The sequence below is a fragment of the Taudactylus pleione genome, unplaced genomic scaffold (genome assembly GCF_031769625.1).
Source record: "Taudactylus pleione unplaced genomic scaffold, aTauple2 ptg000703l, whole genome shotgun sequence".
NCBI lineage: Eukaryota > Metazoa > Chordata > Amphibia > Anura > Myobatrachidae > Taudactylus > Taudactylus pleione.
The window spans coordinates 3,574,877-3,600,619 of record NW_028285105.1 but is presented as its reverse complement, the minus strand read 5'-3'; the positions used below and the strand labels follow the sequence as shown (position 1 = coordinate 3,600,619).

Here is a 25,743-nt window from a genome sequence, read left to right as displayed (position 1 = left end):
CCCCCATCTCTGACTAATAAAAATGTTCTACTCTGGAGGGAGAAGGGCTTAACAAACTAGTATTTGACCCTGGAGGGAAAATCTATCAATTCTCAGATATTAGAGAGAGATATGGCCTGCCTCAGTCACATTTTTACATGTATCTATGGGTGAGACTTTATCTTTTTGCACTACGTTGCACCAAATCCATATCCTCCTCTAATTCTGATCTTTTACAGTCAATTATAAATCTTTGTGAAAGAGTTAATTATCGTCTAAAATGTATTTACATCCCTCTAGTAGAAACTTTTTCCAAGCCCAGTGGGGGCAGGGTAGTCACACAGTGGCAGAAAGATCTTCCATGTTTAATGTCTCCAGATAAATTATTTGATCACTATGATTCCACAATGAAAACCCTTAGTTGTTCTAATTTACAAGAAGTCCTTCTGCGCACTATACAAAGGGTTTATACTTCGCCTGCACAACGTGCTCATTTTTCTGCAAACTTAACTGGGTAATGCCTTAAATGCTGCTGTGTGTCTGCGTCTTTCTTCCACTGTTTTTGGACATGCCGGAAAATTAAACGTTTCTGGAATAAAGTTGTAGCCTTTATTAATGAATTATTGTCAACACATGTTTTATCCTCTGGCTTGTCTAAGTGCAAATTTCTCTAACTGGGACCTTACCACCTCCACCACTTCTGCTATCCCTTGTTATGGTCTCTAGCTATACCTTTAAGGTAGCCGTTAGAGTCCAGATAGACAGGAAGTAGAAGTCAGAACTGGAGTTCCTAAGAAGGCCGGTGGTGGAACAAAATGATGCGGGAAGAGATGAGAATCTGGTTGTTGCAGTCTTTAAGAACCGATACTGCAGCTAATGCCAATGGTTCAGCCACTGGGCCGATGGTGTGGCTAATGAGCCGATGAAAGTGGCCAATGGGCCGATGTTGTGGCTGTTGAGACGATGGTTTGACCAGTAGGTCGATGTTGCGGCCAATGGGCCGATGATGCGGCTAATAAGCCGATGATAAAGGCCAATGGGCCTAAGTTGCGGCTGGTGAGCCGATGTTGTGACCAGTGGGTCGATGTTGCGGCCAATGGGCCGATGAGGCGGCTAATAAGCTGATGATGAAGGCCAACAGGCCTAAGTTGCGGCTGGTGAGCCGATGTTGTGACCAGCGGGTCGATGTTGCGGCCAATGGGCCGATGATGTTGCTAACAAGCCAATGATGATGGCCAATGGGCCTAAGTTGCGGCGGGTGAGCCGATGTTGTGACCAATCGGTCAATGTTGCGGCCAATGGGCCGATGATGTGGCTAACAAGCCAATGATGATGGCCAATGGGCCTAAGTTGCGGCGGGTGAGCCGATGTTGTGACCAATCGGTCAATGTTGCGGCCAATGGGCCGATGATGTGGCTAACAAGCCAATGATGATGGCCAACGGGCCTAAGTTGCGGCGGGTGAGCCGATGTTGTGACCAGTCGGTCGATGTTGCGGCCATTGGGCCGATGATGCGGCTAATAAGCTGATGATAACTGCCACTGGACCGATGGTACAGCTTATGGTACTGGAAAGCGATGGGTGCTGCAGCTTGAGAAGCCGATGATGCAGGAGCTGTGATGATAGCCGATGTCCTGGAGGCGCTGCTGGTACTGCGGCGGCTGAGTGCCGATGATGGAACTGGGTACAGACAGAGGCTGGAATGGCAGCGCTGCAGGAGTTGTGGGGGAGTCGGTCAAGAAGCTGAGTACACCCTTAGTGTCAGCTGACAGCAGACAACAGCTGGTGCTGCAGCTAGGAGAGCTGGAGGCAGCACGAGGACGGCCGAGAGGAAGTGTGTCCTGGAGCGGCCGAACAGTCGGAGGAGACACGGAGGACTTGTAGCAAGTAAGTAATGCTGACCATGCAGCAGAGCCGAGCGCTGAACTAAACACTATAGCCGGCGAGGCAGCAAAAGTTCAGTGAGTTTAAATAGAGGAAGGACTCATCAGGTGACATGGGAGGAACCCAGCCCAGGTCTCAGACGTCTGGATCTCCTGGGGGCAGGTCCAGTGGGAACAGGAGCAGGAGAATCTTGAGCCATGTACAAGTCCTGGACTGGACTTGTAACATCCTTGTTATTACCATTAAAGTAACAATATCGAAAAAAATTATATTGACTCATTGGATTTCCAGATCTTCCCCTTCTCTCGCGGAAGTTAAAGTAAAACTACTTCAGTTTCTATATTTTGGCAGAAAGTCCACCCACCGCATATAGAAAAAGGGGTAGTAACCTTTTATAGGAAATGGGGCATATATATTGACAGCTTGGATCAGCCCACCCAAAACCAGATTTCCAAATTTTTGAGACAACAAAATGGTATCTTCACCGACAAATATTGCTAGCCCCCTGAAGTTTCAACAAAGTTTTATATGTACAGTAGGTGTTTTTCATATCTCAGTCATTATTTAGAAATTTATTGGGTCATATGTCAAGCAATTCTTGCCAACATACTCCCTCATCCCCTCCCTTCCATTCATGTTCTTTCCCTCTGCTTCCTGTATTCGTTTATGTTTTTCTCACACCATTTTGGTTTCTTTAAGGTATTATTTAAAAACTTTGTTAATCACTGACTGCTTTTCTACATCTATGAGTGAATTATGTCTTATGCTGATGGAAAAATTTAAATGTCTCTCTTTACAACTTTTTGCATTCTCATCATGTTCCTTGTATACTGATGCTCACCCTGGAAGGGTGTTTTCCAGTACTTTGATATTGTACCACATCTTTTTTTACACTGTCTTAATCGGTTGTACGAATACCACAACAATCTTAATATGTTATTTTCTTCACACTGTATGTTTTATATCTTTGAAAATTCAAATAAAAAGATTTATTAAAAAAAAAAAAAGACAGTTGGGAGCCGATTGGCTGGAGCACCATTACGCAACCCGTTTTGCAACACTCTATGGAACTTATGCAGAGCGAGGACTGATGCCAGTTTACATAACGTAATCTGTGAGCATATGCACCTACACAGATTTGAGTTATTCTGGCACGTCTGGAAAAGTGGGATGGGTGAGGGAAAGGGCATATTTAGTTAGGCTGAGTACAGCAAGTGCATGCTTGTGCAATTGCCTACAGATGCAGACTGGGACAGAGGTGCATATACACTCTTGAAAACTATACAAAACTGTGTGTTTATGTGGGGGGGCTTTGGGGGGCCTGGGTACCAAATTTAAACAGGTCTTGTCGGTCCTGATGTCAATTGATGATTGGTAGTTAAGATAACTGAATGCAGGCTTCAATCTAACTACAAAGATCTCCATTCTCTCAGTGTCTATACTCCTCATAGGAGTGATTCAAAATCTTATCGAACAGTCAAGCTCCCTCAGGATACACTCCATTCCTCGTTCATCCACTAGTCATTGAATCCCTATTTACAGGTGATGCCTCCACTTAGTTCCCAGTGTGCACATTATACACTAAGTCATAGCTTTTCCTTGATTGATGATTTTCAAAAACATTTTTAGAGATTTGCTTTTGAATTTTCTGTAATCTTCATGAAAAAGCTCTTGTTATTAAATGTCCAATTGTGGGACCTCTCACATACAAATGTACTGCTTTTTAAATATATTACTTATTAACAGAATTACTCCAATAAATTGTGACGGAACACAATCACTAACACCAGACTTTCTTTAGTTCAAATTTTAGGAAAAATTGTGAATATTTATGTAATAGATTTTTTAATTTGTAGTGAATTAAGAAATAGCTTTTTTTTCACATTTTATTGTTTTTTTATTTTTAAATTTGTTTATGTTGATCAGAGAATTACTGAATCAATTTTCAATAGGCCTAAATCCATTTGTAAGAAATAAAATGTGGATAAGGCAAAACCGAGGTCAATATTGTGTGCCACAATTTTAACATTTTTACACTGAAATCAAATATACAGTACTGTAATTACCATTCTTATCATTGTTTTCAGAATCTTCACTTCTCGTAGGAACTAAAATATTGTGAAAAAAACATAGTATGTTATTATGTGCCTCAACATACATGGTTAAAAGTGGTAATATTTCCCAAAATTAGTTAATATTTGATAAAATTAGGCATGCATGCTATATTATCAGTTTAATAAAATATTTAGCATTAAGTGGTACTATTACTTTTATGTTTTTTCAGATAGTAAATATAAATCTAGAAAATTTTTTACTGCACTTACATACTTACTCACTTCACAGGTGTAAAGGCACATATAGAAGTAAAATATTGGTCCACATAATTGGTTGGACGACCAAAAATGTGTGAGACCTACATTATGCTGTCCACTTGAAAATGTTGTTATTAAGTTTTTATATGTTTAAGACACAGTTTGATCAAAATTTGCACTAAAACCTCATGTTTATTCTACTGTAGAAGTATGTTTATAAAGTCTACATTATTGCAGAATTTAACAGATATTTAACACTGTATTAGTGTTCAAATTGTGCACCTGCATTTGCATTTTGTATTGTCTGTTGTTCTTTATCACATCAGTAAATCACCTTGTAATGTATTTGGAAATTATAGTATGCAAACCCTTTTTGTATATAAAGATGGTGACTGACTTTTTTTTAGCCCTACACTACACCCATTCAAACATAGGTGTTTTTAATCATAGTAGAATGGAACCTAGCAACATAACTTGCATTTCATAGGTATAAAGTATACTATATGGTAAGCCCCACGTTAAAATGATAAATTGTTAGCTTAGGTAGCTATCTGAAAGAGTTTACCTTGTCTTGGCAGATGGGCTTTCGCAGTTTGATAGCAGAGTAGCCCCTTGGTATCTAGTACAGTATATATATATATATATATATATATATATATATATTAGCAAAGGCCATCTCCAGGTGGTGTTAGCCGCAAAAGTTACTAGGAGAGGGATCCGTAGGACAGCAGACTGCATATGTGCAATGGTGCGCCCAGCACCCAAAGAAGAAGTGAAGTGATCGAGTGGACCAGATATTTAATAAATAGGCCCCTTTATAAACATATGTGGAGCCTTCTTCTTCCCCAACAGAGTATGTAGCATATTTTATGTGTGTAAAATAAGTGTTCAGTCAGTGTTTTCTATTTTAACTTTTTAAACAGTGTTGCAGAAGGTTTAATGTATTTGAATAAATGGGTGTTCTTGAGGCATTTTCATTTAATCAGGCGCAGGCCGCGCCCATCATCATCATCATCATCTGTGTGCAACTTACACCAGGGCTTTAGCACCCATAATTGGGTCTGTCCTGTGGCCATTTTAGTCACAATTTGGGACTACACACTCTTACTGTACTTTGGCCACGTCTGCAGGCCCATTGTCTGCATCTACAGGCCCATTTGAGCCCCAGTGCAGGTTCCCTAGTCGTACATAGTAGCAAGTCTGAAAAAGAGGCACATTCACTCACACAAATAAATTCAAATCGTCTTTACGTCTAACTCTGAATAAGGCTCTTTGTTTTAACATTTGATTAACAGAGCTTCTTGAGCAACCCAAAATGTACAGATTTTGCTCCACTACTCTAGTCCATTTAAATATGACTGTATAATTCATCTCTATGTGCCTTCTTGTCAGTTTGCAGTTTGTCTACAGCTTCTGATTCCAGCATGCATGTAAACAATTTGACAGAAACAGGGTTTGATGTAATGTGCTATATAGTAACACACTGTACTGGAATCTAACACTTTAATAAAGTATAGCAAGTTTTTCTTGGCGAGGTCCCTGCGCCACTTGAAAAGCACTGGAAGATAGGTACAGATAAATAATTTCCATTATGGGTAAGGTCAGAGCCCATTGGGGGAAGGAAGATTTATTTATTTTGTCAGAGTTACTTTGTAAACAATTGAAACTCAAATTGTGATTAGTTAGATCATTGAACAATTTAATGCTTTGATTTAAATTCCTTCTAATTTTTTTTCTTCTTTTGGTTTTGTAAATGGTTATTAAATGTTCATAACAATAATAGTATTTATAATAGAGAAAATATAACATACATTTACAGGCAATTTAGATGAAATCATACATAATCACCTCATGGTGCACATCTAAAGATCAGGTAACATAAATTTAAAATATTTTTATTTAACAGCCTCTATCCTAACTATTGGCTGCACCAAGCCACACCCTCGCTGTGACAACAATCTCTGCCCCCTCACCACTGCACCAAGCTCTGCCACTCCATCCAAGATTTACCAAATTCCAACGCCTGACCTCTAGGTAGCCCCATCAGACCAGCAACCCACTGGCAAATTTCCCATTGAGCCCATTGGCGATTCCACCCTGGTAATGAATTATAGGTGTTTCAGGAAGGTTGTGCCATCACTGGGTCGCTGTCACCTAGTGCACCAACTAGACTCCACAAGCACCAAAAAGGGGACAAGGGCCTCACAAGAAAGGGAGTGTGGCCTTGTGATATGTCAGAATTTTCATTACTCTGGGTGCATACCCAGCACTCCCTGCACTGCCAGCTCCTCCTCAGTGACCGGAAGCTGGGTGCTGCACAATAACGTGCCAGTGCAGTGCCCAGCTCACGGTCACTGAGGAGGAGCCAGCATTTCGGTGGCACCCCCAAGTAATGACACTGCTGGAAGGGACAAAGCAAAACTGGACACATCAGGAGGGTGGAGTGGTATTGTCGGGCTCCCATCACCTCTGTGCCCATAGTGGCTGAACTCTCTGCAATGTGAATTTAAAAAAAATAAAGCAAAGTTACCTTTAGGTTTGGACGAATCATCACCTAAAATATTAAAAGTACCATTAGAAACAATATTATAATATCATTTGGAATTCAGTATCATTACAGTCATAAATTAGCAAATCAATACTTCTACATAAAAAGATCTTAATAACGACATCATCTAGATATATATATATATATATATATATATATATATATATATATATATCTATACTGTAACTTGTTCTGTTCTCCAGAACCAATAGGACACCCAGGGCCTGATTCAGACTTGGGAATAGAGTGAGATGTCTCTCTAAACTGTGAACCTGAACAAACCATCTTGCAATGCAAATAAATACTGGCTGCTTTTGTATGTAGGCCATAAATACTGCACAGCTTTATTATTACTCTACGATTTAGATGTCAGTTTGGAAACACTCCTCCCAAATCTAAATCTCTCTGCACATTTTAAATCTGCCCCACCTGCAGTGCAGCATGGTTTCACTAAGATGATCAGTTGAGAGAGATAACTCTCTCTATTCCCAACTCTGAATCAGGCCCCCAGTACTTAAAGTATTACTATGTAAATATAGCACAGTTCACCAATGGGACCTGTAGACTGGCTCTTGGCAACATTGCTCCATAGGGCACTGTCATGTTAGTCGTTGTGTACCCATTACCAGCATTTATAAGAAATGTCCATTAGAACAGCACCCAACTATTCTCTAAGAATAAGGTCCAGGAAATGCTTGTTGCAGTGCTTGAACTATGTAACTAAATATCCATTTCCACTTTACATTTATCTCACAATGTTGACTATAGTAATAATAATAATAATAATATATATATATATATATATATATATATATATATATATATATAGACAGTTTAGTCAAGGTATAAATAATCACACATAATTAGAATAATGGTGCACATTTAAAAGATCAGGTAACAAAAATATAAAATACTTGTATTTAATTGCCTCCTCCATAACATTAAACTTTTTCCCTCCACCACTCTGTTTGTGTCGGAAGGACAAATGTAATTTCACAGCTAATAGCCTGTCATGTTTGTGAAATCATCCATGTAAGCTCACAATCTTCACTGCCTGACTCTCCCCCAGTATGTAGACCACAGGGGTAGGATAGTAGGCAATGAGTCATAGGTGCTGCTGGAATGGACAGAACAGTTTTACCGGCTCCATAACAAATTTGGGGTAGGGTCCCGCCATACTCATTCATTGTCCTAAGCCCCAGTTCTACTTTTCTGAGCCTCAGTAGAGTGATGAAATACACCCAAGGTGATGGATTGGACACAATAAATAGACAAATTAATACTGAAGAATGTGAATAAACCAAGCAGCTTTTCAACGGCTGCCAACCATCTAAATCTGAAAAAGAAAATATGGAATAGTGCTGCATTCAATAATCTACATGAAAAATAATGCTGTACCCGTGCTAAAAACTATATAACAATATTTAATTAAAATAAATATATATACAATAATATAAATAAATATTAATTGTAAATATAAAAAATGTATTTAAAAAAAATATAAATACTTGTACTACAATTGAAAGTTCGTTTAAGGACAGTCACTAGTTAAATATAACATTTTGTAATCCCACTGTAGATGTGATGCTACCAATTGGTATAAATTATTCGTGGTTAGATCCAATAAGTACCCAACAAAAAGACTGTCACTGTCACAAAAAAATACAATAAAAAGATATGAAATGTTTCCAATATCATAGAAACCTCTATGAAAGTGCAAGCCTGGACAATCAACAGTTATTGCTGAGTAACTTATCTCACCAATGATTGTTGATCTCATAACCTAACACCTATTCAGCATGGCTACAGCATTATTTTTCATGTAGATTATTGAATGTAATACTGTTCCATTTTTTTCTTTGCTTTGCAGGTTACCCGCTAATAGCAGCTATAATCTCTGCAGTATAAATTGGAAAAAGCATGGCAAGGTTACATTCAGGTTTTGATGAAACCCCTAAAATATATAGAAAAAATATATACTGTTAGAAACAATATAATAAAATATGGAATTCAACAATAATAATAAAAAAAATAAATACAAATAGACATCTGAGACCGGCATAAAGTAGCTGCACACATCCCCCAGCAGCTGATGATTTAGCTCCCAGCTTTTAGTTCACTGCTGCGGAGCTGCAAAGGTCTGCAATAGTGCATACCAACTCTGTGTCTATAGTTTACATGGCAATAACATTCAGTGTTGCAGATTTTATACTAATATGCTTGAGACTTAGGGGTTTATTTACAAAGTGTCGTTTTGTAAAATCCGGCGCTTCTGATCGTGTTTATACACAATACAAAAAGGGCAATGATTTTACTAGCAAGACGTGTCTTATAAAAGCATAATTAGTTTACTCATTGTTATCTGGTCTATTGCTTATATTTGGCCTTTACATAATTTTTTTCATATATAATTTACACTAAATTTGATTCATTTACCACCGCCTCTTTAGTGATTCCTTGTGTTTCTGTAATATGCAATTAAGTTTTATTACATTCATCATTTAGCAAATCTGAATTTTCTCCAGAACCAATATGACAATCAGTAAGTATTAGGTAAAATTAGCGCAGTTCACTAGCATTTATAAGAAAGAAATGTCCATAGCAACACAGCAGCATACTCTAAAGTTAATAGTTAGATGGATAATCTTTTCAAAACCAAAAATCACAATTTTAAAAGTACAACCAGCCTCCATACCATGCGACACTGTAACACCTTCCAACCAATCACCCCTCTCCCCCTCCAATGGGAATTGGGACATATGTCCTGATCTGAACTGTTGTGCTGTAATCTGGACTGGCACGCAAAAAATGGGGTGGTTGGGAAGTATCAGTAAGGTGCTAAAGTATGAAAAAGTCCTGTTGCATAATGTCATGAATGGACAGCTGTTGACTTGCATACAAGCTTTCTACTGTACCAATTTTAGGACAGGGTAGGCTGTTCTATTGTTGTCTAAACATAACAGTGAAAAAAAAATCTAGTGGATTTTAATTTGATTACTATAAGGCAGTGATTCCCAACCTCGGTCCTCAAGGCACACTAACAATCCTGGTTCTAGTTATATCAATGATTGAGCACAGATGGATATATCAAAATAACTGAGGTACTAATTACAGTAAGTCACTTGCGCTCAAGTGTGGCTATCCCTAAAACCTGGACTGTTTGTGTGCCTTGAGGACTGTGGTTGGGAATCCCTGCTATAAGACTATGGACCTGATTCACAGGTGGATGCAGTATCAGACGTAAGCAAACAATGTTTTCAGTCTGAGCATGCAGCCCAGTTACTGCGCATGTGTGCAGATGGTTACCACTGAAAGCTGCAGAAGGAGGCAATTTCAGTGGTCACTCCTGGGTGGGGACAGCGGAGTGGCTAGCCAGATGCGGGCGTGTCGCAAAAACCGCAGTCGCACTGATTTTGGCTGCCATGTTCTGCTCCTCCATAGGGCTGGTGCACTATTCGATGTGGCGGATTATCGCCGCAGCCAGTGGGTTTCTCTGTACGAATCCCATCGACTGTGGTAATAGCAGAAAGACGTAGTCACACTACGGAAAAAGACGCAGTCACGGCTGCATTAGCGTGTACCTCTGAATCAGGCCCTGTATGTCTTTGCCTATATTTAGGTATAATACGTACATTAATCATCAAAATGTATTATTGTCCTGTCTGCAACTTAGAAACCTATTAATATACAGTGCCTATTATACAAGTACAAGGCAGGGGAAAAGAGGGTAGATTGTGAACTCATATGGAGGCTTATTTACTTACAAAATGCAGTCTGACCCCGGAAGTGAACGTTGCTCATCGTCATTCATGGAACTAAGGAACATATTTGCAGGGAATTTTATATAGAACATGTCGCCATGTCGCCAGGACATGGGCTCCAATAAGCTTGTTAAATTGCACAGCTGCGACGTTCTGTGTGCATTGTATGGGGTATGCGGTATGCTGTGATCTTTGGCCCTGATTCATAGCCGTACGCTCGCAAGCGGTCCCATGTTTCTGCACTGTGCATGCGCCGCGTCCGGGTGCCCCGCTGAGTGACTGAAGTTCAGTTGCTACGGGGCTCGCAACAAGACGGGGCGGCTGTCGATGGTGAGTGACAGCTCGCCCTATTTTGTGGGTGGGTAGGGGGGGTGGCTGGACAAACCTGCATTTGTTGGGAGGTCTTACTGACTGACATCACTACTGATGTCAGTAGTGGACTTCCTGCTCTATTAGAGCAGGAAGTCCACTCGGCCTTGTGGCAGCCTAGACCCACATTGTAGTGCCCCAGTTCACAGTATGCCACATTGTAGTGCTGCCAGTACACATTATGCCACACAGTGCCCTAGTTCACATCATGTCACACATAATAGTGTCGCCAGGTCAAATTAAGCCACATTGAAGTGCCTCTAATTAATATTATGCCACATAATGTAGTGCCCAGTTCATAATATGCCACACTAATTCTCCCAGTTCATACGGTGCAACATTACAGTGGACCCTGTTCATATTGTCACACTATAGTCCCTCCAGCTTATATTATGCCACATTACATTGCCCTCCAGTTCATATTGAGCAACATTGCATTTTCCCCAGTTCAAAATATGCCACACTAAAGTGTAGAGTTTTGCTGATAGGGAAAAACATAGACCGCCACCTACATGAGTGCTGACAAGTCCCACTTTTCAGGTTGGGCAATATGGAATTCCTTAGCAGGCAATTAGGGGAATGCGGTAGACAATCTTATGACCTGAGTCTGGACCCCCCTAAGCCTCTGGGCCCCATAGCAATGGCACCCCTTGCACCCACTATAGTCATACCCATGTGTAATTCTGTGCTGAAATGGTAAAGTTGAGCAGCCCTGTTACAGGACAACTGTGGCCAAAAGTATTGTTTCTGGGTTTCAGGAAAAGGTAGGCTGCAGAGTTGTTCTCTGGAGAAAAGAGCTTTCCAGGTACTGGGAACCCCCCTAAGTATGTCACAGGGCTGTTACGATTTATAGTATGCTTTTTAGTCACTTTTGTACCAGTTGCTTCCCAATGTCTTTGTAAATTGTTCTGAAGAAAGATTGATATTGGCAGTGGCATCACTGCTGAGGCTGCTATAAAGCCCAGAGATGAGTGCAATGCCAGTCCACCCTCTGAATGCAACTCCACTGTTCTATGGCATATGTGCCAACACCTACGCTGGTCAGAAGCTGTTCCCACGTGTCCATTAAGTACACATTTGATAAATTGACTTTAGCATACATCTTACTTTTTCATGGTCTTTAAAATACAATGTAACTACATGTTTCTTTACCTGTGCAATTGAATTCATCTTCTCCACTGAGACAATCCGTTATGCCATTGCACCTATGACTCGATGGAATGCATGTGTCTGACTTACAGTGAAAACCTTTCTGACAATCTGGAATGACATAACACAATAAAAAGGTTTGTGAATAACTGCAAAAATACAGACTAGATAAAAGGAAAGTGTAGAGATAAAGTTATTGTGGAACTGCAAGTACTAGTATGCCTATTGTTTCATCATAGTGTAAATTCCATAGTTTACCTAAATTAAGTAAAAGTCAAAATGTAAAATAAGTTCTAAGATGATTAAATCAATGCAAAATGTTATTGGTAAAGGTGCAGACACACACAACGATTTTTTGAACGATTATCGTTAAACAATATCGTTTAACGATAATCGTTTGAAAAAATCGTTCACTCTCTGAGTCAAACGATGAACAATTATTGTTCATTCGCGTTCACGTTTGTAGTTTGTAGTTTGTAGTTCAGTCAGACTTGTCAACTCAACGATTTTCATTAAGTTAATATGCAAAAATCGTTTGTAGTTCATAAAAATCGTTCATTACAATTAAATGAACATAGTAAATGAACAACTTTAGTAAACGATTTTAGTTCATTTTTTCAAGGTAGAAAATCGTTTACTAAAATCGTTCATTAACTCAATCGTTGTGTGTGTATGCAGCTTAAATATTAATGGTACTTACTGTACAACATCAACTCAGTTCCCGCATGCGCATTAGCACTGCCTCTATAATGTAACTTTCACCATTACTTATCAGCAGCGAAAGTGGCCTTATCTCACCGTGAGGAAGGCGGGCTGGTCTGATTACACTGACTGCAGAGCTGTAGAGGGGGAGAGACTCACAGACACAGACTGGCTGACAGGAGTGAGGAGAGGAAGGGGTACTAGTAGATACTAGGGGCCTGATTCGGAGATGAATGCTTTGTCAATTGCACATGCAAACGGCCAATGCGCGCACGCGTCTGAAATGTCTGCGCACAGAGACACAGCGCATAACATCCGCATGGTCTGAGAATTTTAGTGGGCTTTCCTGGGGGGTAACAGAGGGGTGGCAAAGCCGAGGCTTACACGTTGACGCAGCAAGTGGGTGTCTCAGTTCTTTGCAAATAGGAGTCAGCATTAGCATAAACACGCTGATGCAACTGCGGCAAAAGACGCACACACAGCCACATCTGTGTCTATCTCTGAATCAGGCCCTACTGGAGGGGACTAGTGGAGAAGTGCAGGAATAGTGTATAGGAGAGAAAAAGCCGGGAACTCACAGAGGAGAAGAAAGGGGTGGAGACCCGTGTGAGGGAATGGAGGAGAAACAGCTACACAGCAGCAGTGTGGCCAGCCATGAATAGGACAATAGTCACATAACCCACCGGGCGACCTAGGTTTTTTTTTTTTTTTTTTACAAAATGCGCTGTTGGAGATACATGGAACAGTCAGTTGGGGGCGGGCTGCAGGGCTCACCTGGGAAGATCTGCCAGCACTGAAAGTCTCTGAAACAGGAGTGAGTTTAATAGTTGCTGCTCGCATATAAACATAGCTCCTGAAAGAGCCTTGCAGACGGCACTTTGCCTTAGTAAGTGACCGAGGAACTCTTGTAGGCAAAAGTGATTTAATTGCTTTAAAGACTTGTTGTAGAATCGTGATCTCTGCTGTTAAATATATTTAGTACAGCACCATCACAGCACCATTATTACAGGATAACGAGCAACAAATATGCAGCTAAATTACATAGTTGACAATTCTTTAAAGCAAAGAGGGGAACCTTAGGCCCGGGAGCCGTATAAGGTCTGCGGAGTCATTTGGTCTGGCCCTCTGAGCTTTTTTCAGCTAGCCTCATCTGGCTAGCAGGGTGCCTAGAATGGTACACTGCAGCCAGAATCTATGCAGCAGTGCCGCCTGGAGTGTCCTTAGGACGCTTCAGACTGTCACATCGTTGCCCTTACAGCTCCCCGGAACATCCTCAGGATGCTCCGGGCATTGCTGTAATCACCGGCAATTGTGCCACCACCCCATGTGACGTCACATGGAGGGACCGTGGCCTGCATCGGGCCCTCGAATAATGTTATATATATCAAAATGGCCCTCGGCAGAAAAAAGGTTCCCCACCCCTGCTGTAAAGTTTAAAGTATCAATTTATTCAGTTTAATTATACACAATTAGTTCCCAGTGACTCTATGACCACTTGGTGGAATGATATAATTTATGCTACAGATATAAGTTGATACAAGGTATTTACCCTATACAGCTTTTAAAATTACCCTTTCTATTTCATATATAAAAACTAGGGGTGTGCACCGGCCACTTTTCGTGTTTTGTGTTTTGGTTTTGGATCTGGATCTTTCTTCGTGTTTTGGATCTGGATTGGTTTTGCCAAAACCACCCTTCCGTGTTTTGGGTTCTGGGTTTTGTGTTTTGGATCTGTATTTTTTTGAAAAAAAGCATAAAAACAGCTAAAATCACAGAATTTGTAGGTTTTTCTGCTCCTATGCTATTATTAACCTCAATAACCTTAATTTCCACTCATTTCCAGTCTATTCTGAACACCTCACACCTCACAATAGTGTTTTTATGTCCAAAAGGTTGCACCGAGGTAGCTGGATGACTATGCTAAGCGACAAGAGTGAGCGGCACAAACACGTGACCCATCTAGGAGTGACACTGCAGTGGCAGACAGGATGGCAGTTTGAAAAACTAGGCCCCAAACTGTACATAATGCAAAGAAAAAAAAGAGGTGCAAGATGGAATTGTCCTTGGGCCCTCCCACCCACCCTTATGTTGTATAAACAGGACATGCACACTTTAACAAACCAATCATTTCAGCGCCAGGGTCTGCCACACAACTGTGGCTGAAATGATTGGTTCGTTTGGGCCCCCACAAAACAAGCTGGCAATTAATGTGTCCCTGCACAAACTGGTTCTATGGAGGCAAGATGTCATCCTCATCCTCCTCATCCACCGATTCCTCACCCTCTTCAGTGTGTACATCCTCATCCTCACAAAGTATTAACTCGTCCCCACTTGAATCCACCACCACAGGTCCCTCTGTACCTTCTGGAGGCTGGTCTCCCTGGAAGAGCTGATAATTCATTTTGATGAACATCATCTTCTCCACATTCTGTGGAAGCAACCTCCTACACCTTTCGCTGACAAGGTTCCTGGCTGCACTAAACACTCTTTCGGAGTACACACTGGAGGGGGGGCAACTCAGGTAAAATAGAGCCAGTTTGTACAGGGGCCTCCAAATTGCCTCTTTTTCCTGCCAGTACAGGTATGGACTGTCTGACATGCCTACTTGGATGCTGTCACCGATGTAATCCTCCACCATTCTGTCAATGGTGACAGTATCATATGCAGTGACAGTAGACATGTCAGAAATTGTTGCCAGGTCCTTCAGTCCGGACCAGATGTCCAAACTTGGTCCTGCCTGCCCTGCATCACCGCCAGCGGGTTGCTTAGGATACCTAAGTTTTTTCCTGGCAGCCCCAGTTGCGGGAGAAAATGAAGAAGGAGCCGTTGACGTGTCACGTTCCGCTTCAGCTGACAGTGTGTTCACCAGCAGGTCTTTGCACCTCTGCAGGCTTGTGTCGGCTGGAAAGAGAGACACCACATAGGCTTTAAACCTAGGATCGAGCACGGTGGCCAAAATGTAGTGGTCTGATTTCAACAGATTGACCACCCTGGAATCCTGGCAAAGCGAATGAAGGGCTTCATCCACAAGTCCCACATGCCGAGCGGAATCGCTCCATCTTAGCTCCTCCTTCACTTTCTCCAGCTGCTTCTGCAAAAGCCTGATGAGGGGAATGACCTGACTCAAGCTGGCAGTGTCTGAACTGACTTCACGTGTGGCAAGTTCGAAGGGCTGGAGAACCTTGCACAACACGGAAATCATTCTCCACTGCGCTTGAGTCAGGTACATACCCCCTCCTTTGCCTATGTCATAGGTGGATGTATAGGCTTGTATGGCCTTTTGCTGCTCCTCTGAAGCATATAGAGGGTTGAGTTCCACCGCGTCACAACCTCTTGCTTCAGGTGATGGCGGGGCAGGTTCAAGAGTGTTTGCTGGAGCTCCAGTCTTCGGCACGCAGTCGCTGAATGGCGAAAGTGGCCAGAAATTTTTCGGGCCACCCAAAGCGTCTCCTGCACGCCCCTGTCGCTTTTCAGAAAATTCTGCACCACCAAGTTTATTGTGTGAGCAAAACATGGGACGTGCTGGAATTTGCCCAGATGTAATGCCCGCACAATATTGGTGGCGTTGTCAGATATCACAAATCCCCAGGAGAGTCTAAGTGGGGTAAGCCACTGGGCGATGATTTCCCTCAGTTTCTCTAAGAGGTTGTCGGCGGTGTGCCTCTTACTGAAACCGGTGATACACAGCGTAGCCTGCCTTGTAACGAGCTGGCGTTTCTGAGATGCTGCTACTGGTGACGCTGCTGCTGTTGCTGCGTAAGGTGATACATCTACCCAGTGGGCTGTCACAGTCATATAGTCCTTAGTCTGCCCTGTTGCACTTGTCCACATGTCCGTGGTTAAGTGGACATTGTGTACAACAGCATTTTTCAGGACACTGAGGACACTTTTTCTGACGTTTCTGTACAGTCTCGGTATCGCCTGCCTAGTGAAGTGGAATCTAGACGGGATTTGGAACCGGGGACACACTACCTCCATCAATTGTCTAAATCCCACTGCACTAATGGCGGATACCGGACGCACGTCTAACACCAACATAGCAGTCAAGGCCTCAGTTATACGTTTTGCTTCAGGATGACTGCTGTCGTACTTCATCCTCCTCGCTAAGGACTGTTGGAGGGTCAATTGTTTAGTAAAAGTAGTGGTGTTCCTACTTCCTCTCTGGGATGATGAACGACTCCCAGCAGCAGCAACAGCAGCAGCGGCAGCAGTAGGCGTAGCAATGCAGGATCCTCCAGAGGAATCCCGGATAGGAGAGTCAGTCATGCCAGTGACATGGCCTGCAGGACTACTTCCGATCCTGACTAAGGAGGAAATTGACGAGGAGGGAGTTGACGGTGTGGTTTGCAGGCGCTTGGATACAACAGGACAACGGGATTTAGGTGTCCCTGGACTGCTTACGGTCTTAGCCAAAGTTTCTGAACTTGACAGTAACTTTTTATGAACGCGCTGCAGGTGCCGTATAAGGGAGGATGTTCCTAGGTGGTTGACGTCCCTACCCCTACTTATTTCACCTTTACATATGGTACATATGGCAAGACAGTTGTTGTCCGGATTTGGATAGAAATATTGCCAGACCAAAGAGGTGGAATGTTTGGTCTTCTGCCCAGGCATGACCGTGATGGGCTTTTTCATCCCACGGACAACAACTGTCTCCCCCGGAGCCTGATTTAAACAAACCACATCACCATCAGAATCCTCCTCGCCAACTTCCTCCTCAGCGCCAGCTACACCAGTATCCTCATCCTGTTGTACTTCAACAGTGACATCTTCAATTTGCATATCAGCAAGTGGACTGTGGGTGCTCCTTTCAGCACTTGCAGGGGGCGTGCAAATGGTGGAAAGAGCCACCTCTTCACGTCCAGTGCTGGGAAGGTCAGGCATCGCAACCACCACCACACTTGGACTCTCCTTGGGGATTTGTGATATCTTCTTAGAAAGCACAGTTCTTCGCTGTGCTTTTGCCAGCTTAACTCTTTTGATTTTTTTAGTGGGAGGAGGGCTTCCATCGTCATGTGAAGCTGAACCACTAGTCATGAACATACTAGGGATCGACCTTAGCCGTTCCTTGCCACTCCGTGTCGTAAATGGCATATTGGCAAGTTTACGTTTCTCTTCAGCTGATTTAAATGTCTTTTTCAAGGTCATTTTCCTGAACTTTGCCATTTGGGATTGTATGTGCCCTCTACTATGACATTGGGCATCGGCCTTGGCAGACGACGTTGATGGCATGTTATCGTCTATGTCATGACTAGTGGCAGCAGCTTCAGCACTAGGAGGAAGTGGTTCTTGATCTTTCTCTATTTTATTTTTATCGGAGAAAGTTTGGTCCTCCATTTATGTTATATCGATTTGATATATACGTGCGGCTAAACACAGAAAATAATTTTTTTTTTGGTTTGGACTGGAGTGTACTTTGTGGGTTACAGCACCCTTTAACGGTCAAGCCAGCCGGCCCTTTACTTATGACACAGGCGCACTCTTGGCACTACTTTGTTGATGCACGTGCGGCTACTGCGCACACAATTCACAAACACAGAAAATAATTTTTTTTTGGTTTGGACTGGAGTGTACTTTCGGGGGTTACAGCACCCTTTAACGGTCAAGCCATCCGGCCCTTTACTTATGACACAGGCGCACGCTTGGCTCTACTTTGTTGATGCACGTGCGGCTACTGCGCACACAATTCACAAACACAGAAAATAATTTTTTTTTTGGTTTGGACTGGAGTGTACTTTCGGGGGTTACAGCACCCTTAACGGTCAAGCCAGCCGGCCCTTTACTTATGACACAGGTGCACGCTTGGCACTACTTTGTTGATGCACGTGCGGCTACTGCGCACACAATTCACAAACACAGAAAATAATTTTTTTTTTGGTTTGGACTGGAGTGTACTTTCGGGGGTTACAGCACCCTTAACGGTCAAGCCAGCCGGCCCTTTACTTATGACACAGGCGCACGCTTGGCACTACTTTGTTGATGCACGTGCGGCTACTGCGCACACAATTCACAAACACAGAAAATAATTTTTTTTTTGGTTTGGACTGGAGTGTACTTTCGGGGGTTACAGCACCCTTAACGGTCAAGCCAGCCGGCCCTTTACTTATGACACAGGCGCACGCTTGGCACTACTTTGTTGATGCACGTGCGGCTACTGCGCACACAATTCACAAACACAGAAAATAATTTTTTTTTTGGTTTGGACTGGAGTGTACTTTCGGGGGTTACAGCACCCTTAACGGTCAAGCCAGCCGGCCCTTTACTTATGACACAGGCGCACGCTTGGCACTACTTTGTTGATGCACGTGCGGCTACTGCGCACACAATTCACAAACACAGAAAATAATTTTTTTTTTGGTTTGGACTGGAGTGTACTTTCGGGGGTTACAGCACCCTTAACGGTCAAGCCAGCCGGCCCTTTACTTATGACACAGGCGCACGCTTGGCACTACTTTGTTGATGCACGTGCGGCTACTGCGCACACAATTCACAAACACAGAAAATAATTTTTTTTTGGTTTGGACTGGAGTGTACTTTCGGGGGTTACAGCACCCTTTAACGGTCAAGCCAGCCGGCCCTTTACTTATGACACAGGCGCACGCTTGGCACTACTTTGTTGATGCACGTGTGGCTACTGCGCACACAATTCACAAACACAGAAAATATATTATTTTTTTAGCACTTGGGGGGAGCGCCCCTGATGGACAGAGCACCCCCTGGACAACACTACAGCTCTCCTTTAGGACTGGGACACTGCACAGGACTTTGGAGTGGACACAGCCCCTATGGAGAACTGACTGCACAACACAGTCCAGCCAGCCCCTATGGACTTTGAAGTAGTGGACACAGCCCCTATTAACAACAGCAGCACAGCACAACACAGCCAGCCCCTATGGACTTTGAAGTAGTGGACAACAGCAGCACTACACTACACTACACTACACTACACAGCCCTAACTCCCACCCTCCCTCTTCACTGTCCACAGCCGAGTGAGAAAATGGCGCCGACGCGGGTACCTTATATAGGATCCAAAACCCGCGAGACTCGGAAGGCGGGATGATGACGTTTTGCCTCGATTTCAGATCCGAGTCAGGCGGGAAAAGTCGAGCCTGACTCGGATCGGACTTGGATCGGGGGGGCTCGGGGGGTTCGGATTTTAGAAATCCGAACCCGCTCACCCCTAATAAAAACCATGCTCTTTGTGTGATTGGAGACTAGATATGACTGTATAACTTTGTGCATACAATTTCTGCTGCCATATTACCTTTACAGCATAATTCATCACTAAGATCTCCACAATCATTTTCCCCATTACAGGTGGCATCCATAGCAATACATTTCCCATTCACACAAGTGAACTTGTCCTCTGGGCATTCTGAAATAAAAAAATTAAGCAGTATTTATTTCTGTATTAAAATAATATACAGTATTTGCTTATTACATTTATATAGATAAATATTTTCTCAATTATTGTGTGATCTTTTATTATTATTACAAGTGTAATATGATTGCATGACAGCAAACACACGCACACACTTTTGACCAACTAAACCTTACGGCTTAATTTATGGTAGAGTAAACACAAAGGGGCCGATTCAGACCTGGACGCTAAGCCGCGATCGCTCGTATCCAAAAGGGGCCGGGTATGCAAATTCCGCAATCGCACTGTCTGGCGTAAGGACGCGCTCTATGTCTTAGAAAGCGACGGGAGAGTGAGCGCATGCCGGTGTAAAGACGCCCACTTTTCTTTCTTAGCACACGTCATCTCCAGGAAGTGTATGATTAATCAGTAACATCGTGAGCCATCGGAGCTGCACGCAGCGCTTGAGGTAGACCCTACCACGCCGCAAGCACTGCGATCACTGCAGGCTGATATACAACCAAGTGACGTGTACAATAACGCCTCTATGCTAATTATGGATGCCCATTAAACGCCATTTTGATTCCCTGACCCGCCTGCTTTCGCACCACCACTCCCCCATTCACAAGCACCTTCCCCTGTTACCACCATCAAACGGCACTGTCTGTCACTCAAAGTAGCGCTCAGTCTGGTACAACGAGCACATGATTCCCGATCGCAGTGACTGGCTTGCGCACGCACACTGCGATGCATACGCATGCACAGACAGGCGACAATCACCCATAGCGAGCGATCGCGGCTTAGCGTCCGGGTCTGGATCGGCCCCAAAGTCCTCTGCATGCACCTGGCCCGCACCACTGATTCATCTGCCCAATATTGCTGGTTTTGAAATCCATGGCTTAAATTAGCCGTTTGCTTTGCTAATATTGGCAAAAATACAGGAACAAGGGACATTTCGTGTTAAATACTAATATGTTGTAGGAAAATCAAGTAGTATCCAGACTTATGAGTGCTTTGAATTATGTTAGTGCAGTTCCATGCTCCCACCAGATGTGCTTATGTGTGTTGGACTTTTTCCTTTGCAGCAATGGTATAGTTAAGATCATATACCAAGCAATAAGAAGCTGCATCTGTTCTGGCTTTTAAAACCAGGATCAACCATCAGTCAGTGACAGATGATGTGCTGAGCCAATGCTGCTGCTCCATAGCTGCAGCACCTAGCAATCATCTAGTGTACTGCTCATCCATGTTTTTACCTGGCCTGCTTGAGACCACACTATACTATCTGCTAAATGATCTTAGTGCCTGATTCACTATGGATCACAATTGCTAATGAAATTGCTAATACGATTATGCACGCAGTTCCACTGCAAAAGTATGCTAATCCATTGCAATTTCTATGCCCTCGCAGCACTACCTAGGGACACCCACTTTACCTTACACAAATTCGTAATACTTAGCAGAATTGCAAAGCCATCAGTGTAATTGAGTACCATTGGACCCTTACGCACACTTGCACAAGATCTGACCTTACTCAGAAATTGCTAACTTCAGCGCACGCTATGAGACCTCAGGATGCGTAGGGCCAAGCAGTGGATAATTTATGCACGTCCCTGCAACGGCGTTGAAACGCACTGGGACGCCTGCGTTTCACTGACCACCCTCCCGTCACCACCCACAAATGGTACTTCCTGTCAATCACACTGCGATGGGTCTGCGTGGCCTTTGCGATGGCAGTCCCGATCGCAGTGGCCGGTTCGAGCACTGCGATGCATACGCAGTACGCAACAATCGTCGGATTGCGTGCATATTAGCAACTGCGATCCAAGCGGAATCAGGCCCATAGCCTGCTCTTGTGTATGCATTCTCTGCCTGCACCTGGATTTCTTGTATCTGGATCGTATACTCATGGATTAAGTAAACTGTGGTCCTCACTAGTGCTTATGTTTTATGCCTGAGAGACTTTTGCACTTATTCTTCATGCCTGAGAGACTTTGCATCTACATATGCGTTGTACTCGAGAAACTTTCCTACCACCAAACTGCTCCTATTTTCTAACCCATTACATCTCTATGGCCAAAAAGGTTCCCACCATAATCAGTTCTTGTGTTTGTTAATATAGATTTTGACATTTTATACACTTCTTGACTCCAGTGGCAGTACTGGGATGGGTGACACCCAGTGTGGCAAGGAAACAACCAGCCAAAAAAGGGAGTGACCTACTGGAAAGGATGTGTTTCATCACTCTAGGAGCGTGCCCAGCACTCCTGGAGATGCTAGGCTGCTCCCAGACACCCTCCCTGCACTGCAGGCTCCTCCTCAATGACCGGGAGCCAGATGCCGCACTGTGATGTTAGCGTATAGCACCCAGCTCCCTGTCACTGAGGAGTAGTCGTCATTTTGGTGTCGTCACTCGTCTCCCTTGGACGAAACTGCTTTACTCCAGTTTGTTATAGGTATCAATGTAAATAGCACTCAAATCCAGCCTGTCAGGACTGTGACTATCTCAGTACGTAAAGATAAACTATATTTGCCAAAGTTCCATTGTGCTCATTGGAGAAGCTATCCTGGTTGCTGGCGTTCCCTACATACAGGGGATAGAGAGTTAAATTGATCATCTGTCTCAAAGGTGTTGTCAGGTTGTGAGATTTCTGATTGCTTATTATTTCAAACCTGATTCCATTTGGGTCACATGTTCTGAACTTCCTATGGATCACAGACCCATAGTATAAAGCCCGTTACTAACTGTGTCTCAGTGTCTGTGCAACGTTACTTTCAAGTCTTTCTTGGACTCCTGCCAGATCCCAGCTGTGCCTGTGATTTGCTATGGACTTTGCTATATCTCTACCCGTGTTCCAATTAAACTTCTGATACTGGTTACCAGCTGCACTACAGAGCTCAGAATTGCCACTGCCTAAGTATCGTTATCCTGCTCCATTGCTTTGCTTGCATCCCCTGCTGGATTATTTACTCTGCCTGTTGTCTTCTACTTCCATGGACATTGAACTCACCTCTACTACAGTTGTCAACTGCACCGTTACAGTTATCATCGCCGGACAATTCATGCATCGCGGGGCTCAACCCCGCTCCGGATCCCCGTCATGCCACAGGGTTCAACCCTGCTCCGGACCCTTACTACATCGCGGGGCTCAACCCCGCTTTGGATCCTCGTCATGCTGCAGGGCTCAACCCTGCTTTGGACCTTTACTGCATCGCAGAGCTCAACCCTGTCCCGGATCCTTACTACATCACAGGGCTCAACCATGTCACGGATCTTCACTGCATCACATGGCTCAACCATGCTTCACATCACAGGGCTTAACCCTGCCTCGGATTCTCACCACGTCTCAGGGCTCAACCCTGTTCCGGATCTTCACTACTTTGCAGGGCTCAACCCTGTTCCGGATTTTCATCACGCTACAGGGCTCAACCCTAGTAAAGTCCATTATACCATCCTGAGGTCTTAGCCTCATATTGGACTCGGGGTTCCCCACCACATCAGTATCAGAGACTTTATTTACATATGGGGGTTTACTCCTATATTGACTACTGCATATCTGAACTTCTGTATTGATGAGATTTTATGTGAAAGGTTGCTATATATTTGCCTGTGAATAAATTCTATTTACTTTTATTCCGTGTTACTGAGATTCCATTAACAGGTCATTCCTAAAGCCACCTCAGTTTATAGTGCCCAGTAGGCCTGACTCCTTCCAGGAGTCTCAAGTGACGGCAGCCGGGACACAGCCCTGGTTGAATACATTTTAAAATGTATGTACTGTTAACAGAGATATTGCAAGAGCTGCTGTACTTTCTATGGAGAAACCAACATGTTTCTAGCCTTTTCCTAGCAAGTCTCCAATTACAATATTCTTAATCAAATGAGTGCCAATACTTTTTAAGGAATTGTGTCTAGAATAGCAGCTAAAGTTTTCTCTGGTAATTCAGATAAAGGAATTACAAACCTGTGCTGTTATCATAACAAGAGGCATAAGCCCGTGTTTTATCACTGCTTTTGCTTTTCTTTAATGTGCATTCAGCCAGTGTGCTCTCTGAACCTCTGCATGTCACCTTAAGACAGTCAAGTGTTTCATTCTGCTCCTGGAATATGTTTTTCAGTTTCGCATTAGATGCCCCTCTAAAAAAATAAATAAATAGATAGAAAAGAAGTATTTGAATGACATTTATTTTAAATTACAATAGATCTTTTCTACTTAAATAATGCAGTATGATCATATATGGTACATGAAGCAGTCCCGTAGTAACTTACTTTTACTGTGTTAATCTGCATTTTGAATAAAGAATTTCACCTTATTTTCACAATATCACAATTCTAGAAAAACAACAGATTCATAATTTCAATGTGTGGGTCCAAATTAAAGATTTGAGAGCGATAAGATTGTGAGAGATAAATTACCAAGCAGTTAGCTCCTGTCAAACACAGCCTGTAAAATTTAAACTGGTTGGTTAGTACATCATCTCTCTCCAAGCTTTGATAAATACCCACCTTAGTAAAAAATATATATTTTTTTGTCAATGAGTGTGGTCTAAGCTGAGTACAGACACAGGGCCTTATTCAGCAGCGCACACTAGTGTAGTGCTGAACGCAGATTCCTGACGTTCAGGAATCTGCGCAGGCGCATGACCCACTCTGTGCATGTGCAGAACGGGTATGCGATCCTGCTTGCAGACTGGCAGCAGACGGTCAGTGATTGACAGTCTGCTGCCATTTGTGGGTAGGGAGGGGGTGGCAATGGTCTCCGTTTCCTGAAATGGAGGAGTGGCGCCGCCGTTGGGGGGAGGGAAGAAACCAGGATCTCTGTCAGCTGACGGAGATTTCTTGGCCTCTTCCTCTCAACTGCAGGGGCCAGCTACGTGACCCAATGGGTCACCTTAGCCGGCCTAAGTTCCGCAGATTATCCGATGCTGCTTTGGATAACACAGCTCGGATAAGTAATGCACAGGGTGCGTGAAGTCTCCTCTACATTAACATATCTGCAAGGATTGCAATTGCAAAGCTCTCTGTGTGAAGCTTTGCAATTGCGATCCTGCTAAATCAGACCCACAGTTATCGGCATTGGGGAGAATTTGCAGAAGCCGCTGCTTCCCGATGGGTTGCAGGTACATAATTTAAAATGGCACCCGGAGTCAGTGTAAAGCTTGGAGTGTTTTATACTGACTCCGGGTGCCGTTTTAAATATGTACCAGCAACCCACCGGGAAGCAGCGGCTTCTGTAAATTCTCCCCATTGAATAAGAGTTACAAGTCATTTGTGTTTTTATACCTTCAAACTGTGAAAAATGTAACATCCTACAATGCCAACTACATACTGTACACAAAATTACAATAAACACTAATAGGAGCATAGATCGCCAAGCCTTTTTGCAGACCTTGGTACTAGATAGTTGGGGGGGGGGGGGTCTAACCAAATTTGAAATTAATAGCAAATTAACATAAAACTGTAAATATTATATATTTAGTTAATTATGTTTACTGAATATTAACCTATACTATACAGCGCTAGTCACTTTATGTTTTCCCATATAAAATGTATGGTTTTGGATATTTAACAATGAGCTGTTTTTTTTTTACTTACTGCTCTTTATCAATATTAGAATAGTTTATCTTTTAAAAAAAAACTAATATTCATAGAGAGATAATGCTATTGCTGTTAAGCC

At 43.1% G+C, this 25,743-nt stretch overlaps 1 protein-coding gene across 1 annotated transcript in view; it reads right to left on the bottom strand.

The window, feature by feature from the left end:
* Positions 1–25,743, bottom strand: part of CFI (complement factor I) — a 79,690-nt gene that overhangs the window by 29,031 nt on the left and 24,916 nt on the right. Inside the window, exons 4-8 of the mRNA XM_088456387.1 lie at positions 24,031–24,203; positions 19,970–20,080; positions 12,006–12,113; positions 6,706–6,729; positions 3,930–3,971 (exon numbers count right to left, since the gene is read on the bottom strand). Coding sequence (XP_088312513.1) covers positions 3,930–3,971; positions 6,706–6,729; positions 12,006–12,113; positions 19,970–20,080; positions 24,031–24,203 — 458 coding nt within the window. The remainder of the gene's footprint in view (positions 1–3,929; positions 3,972–6,705; positions 6,730–12,005; positions 12,114–19,969; positions 20,081–24,030; positions 24,204–25,743) is intronic.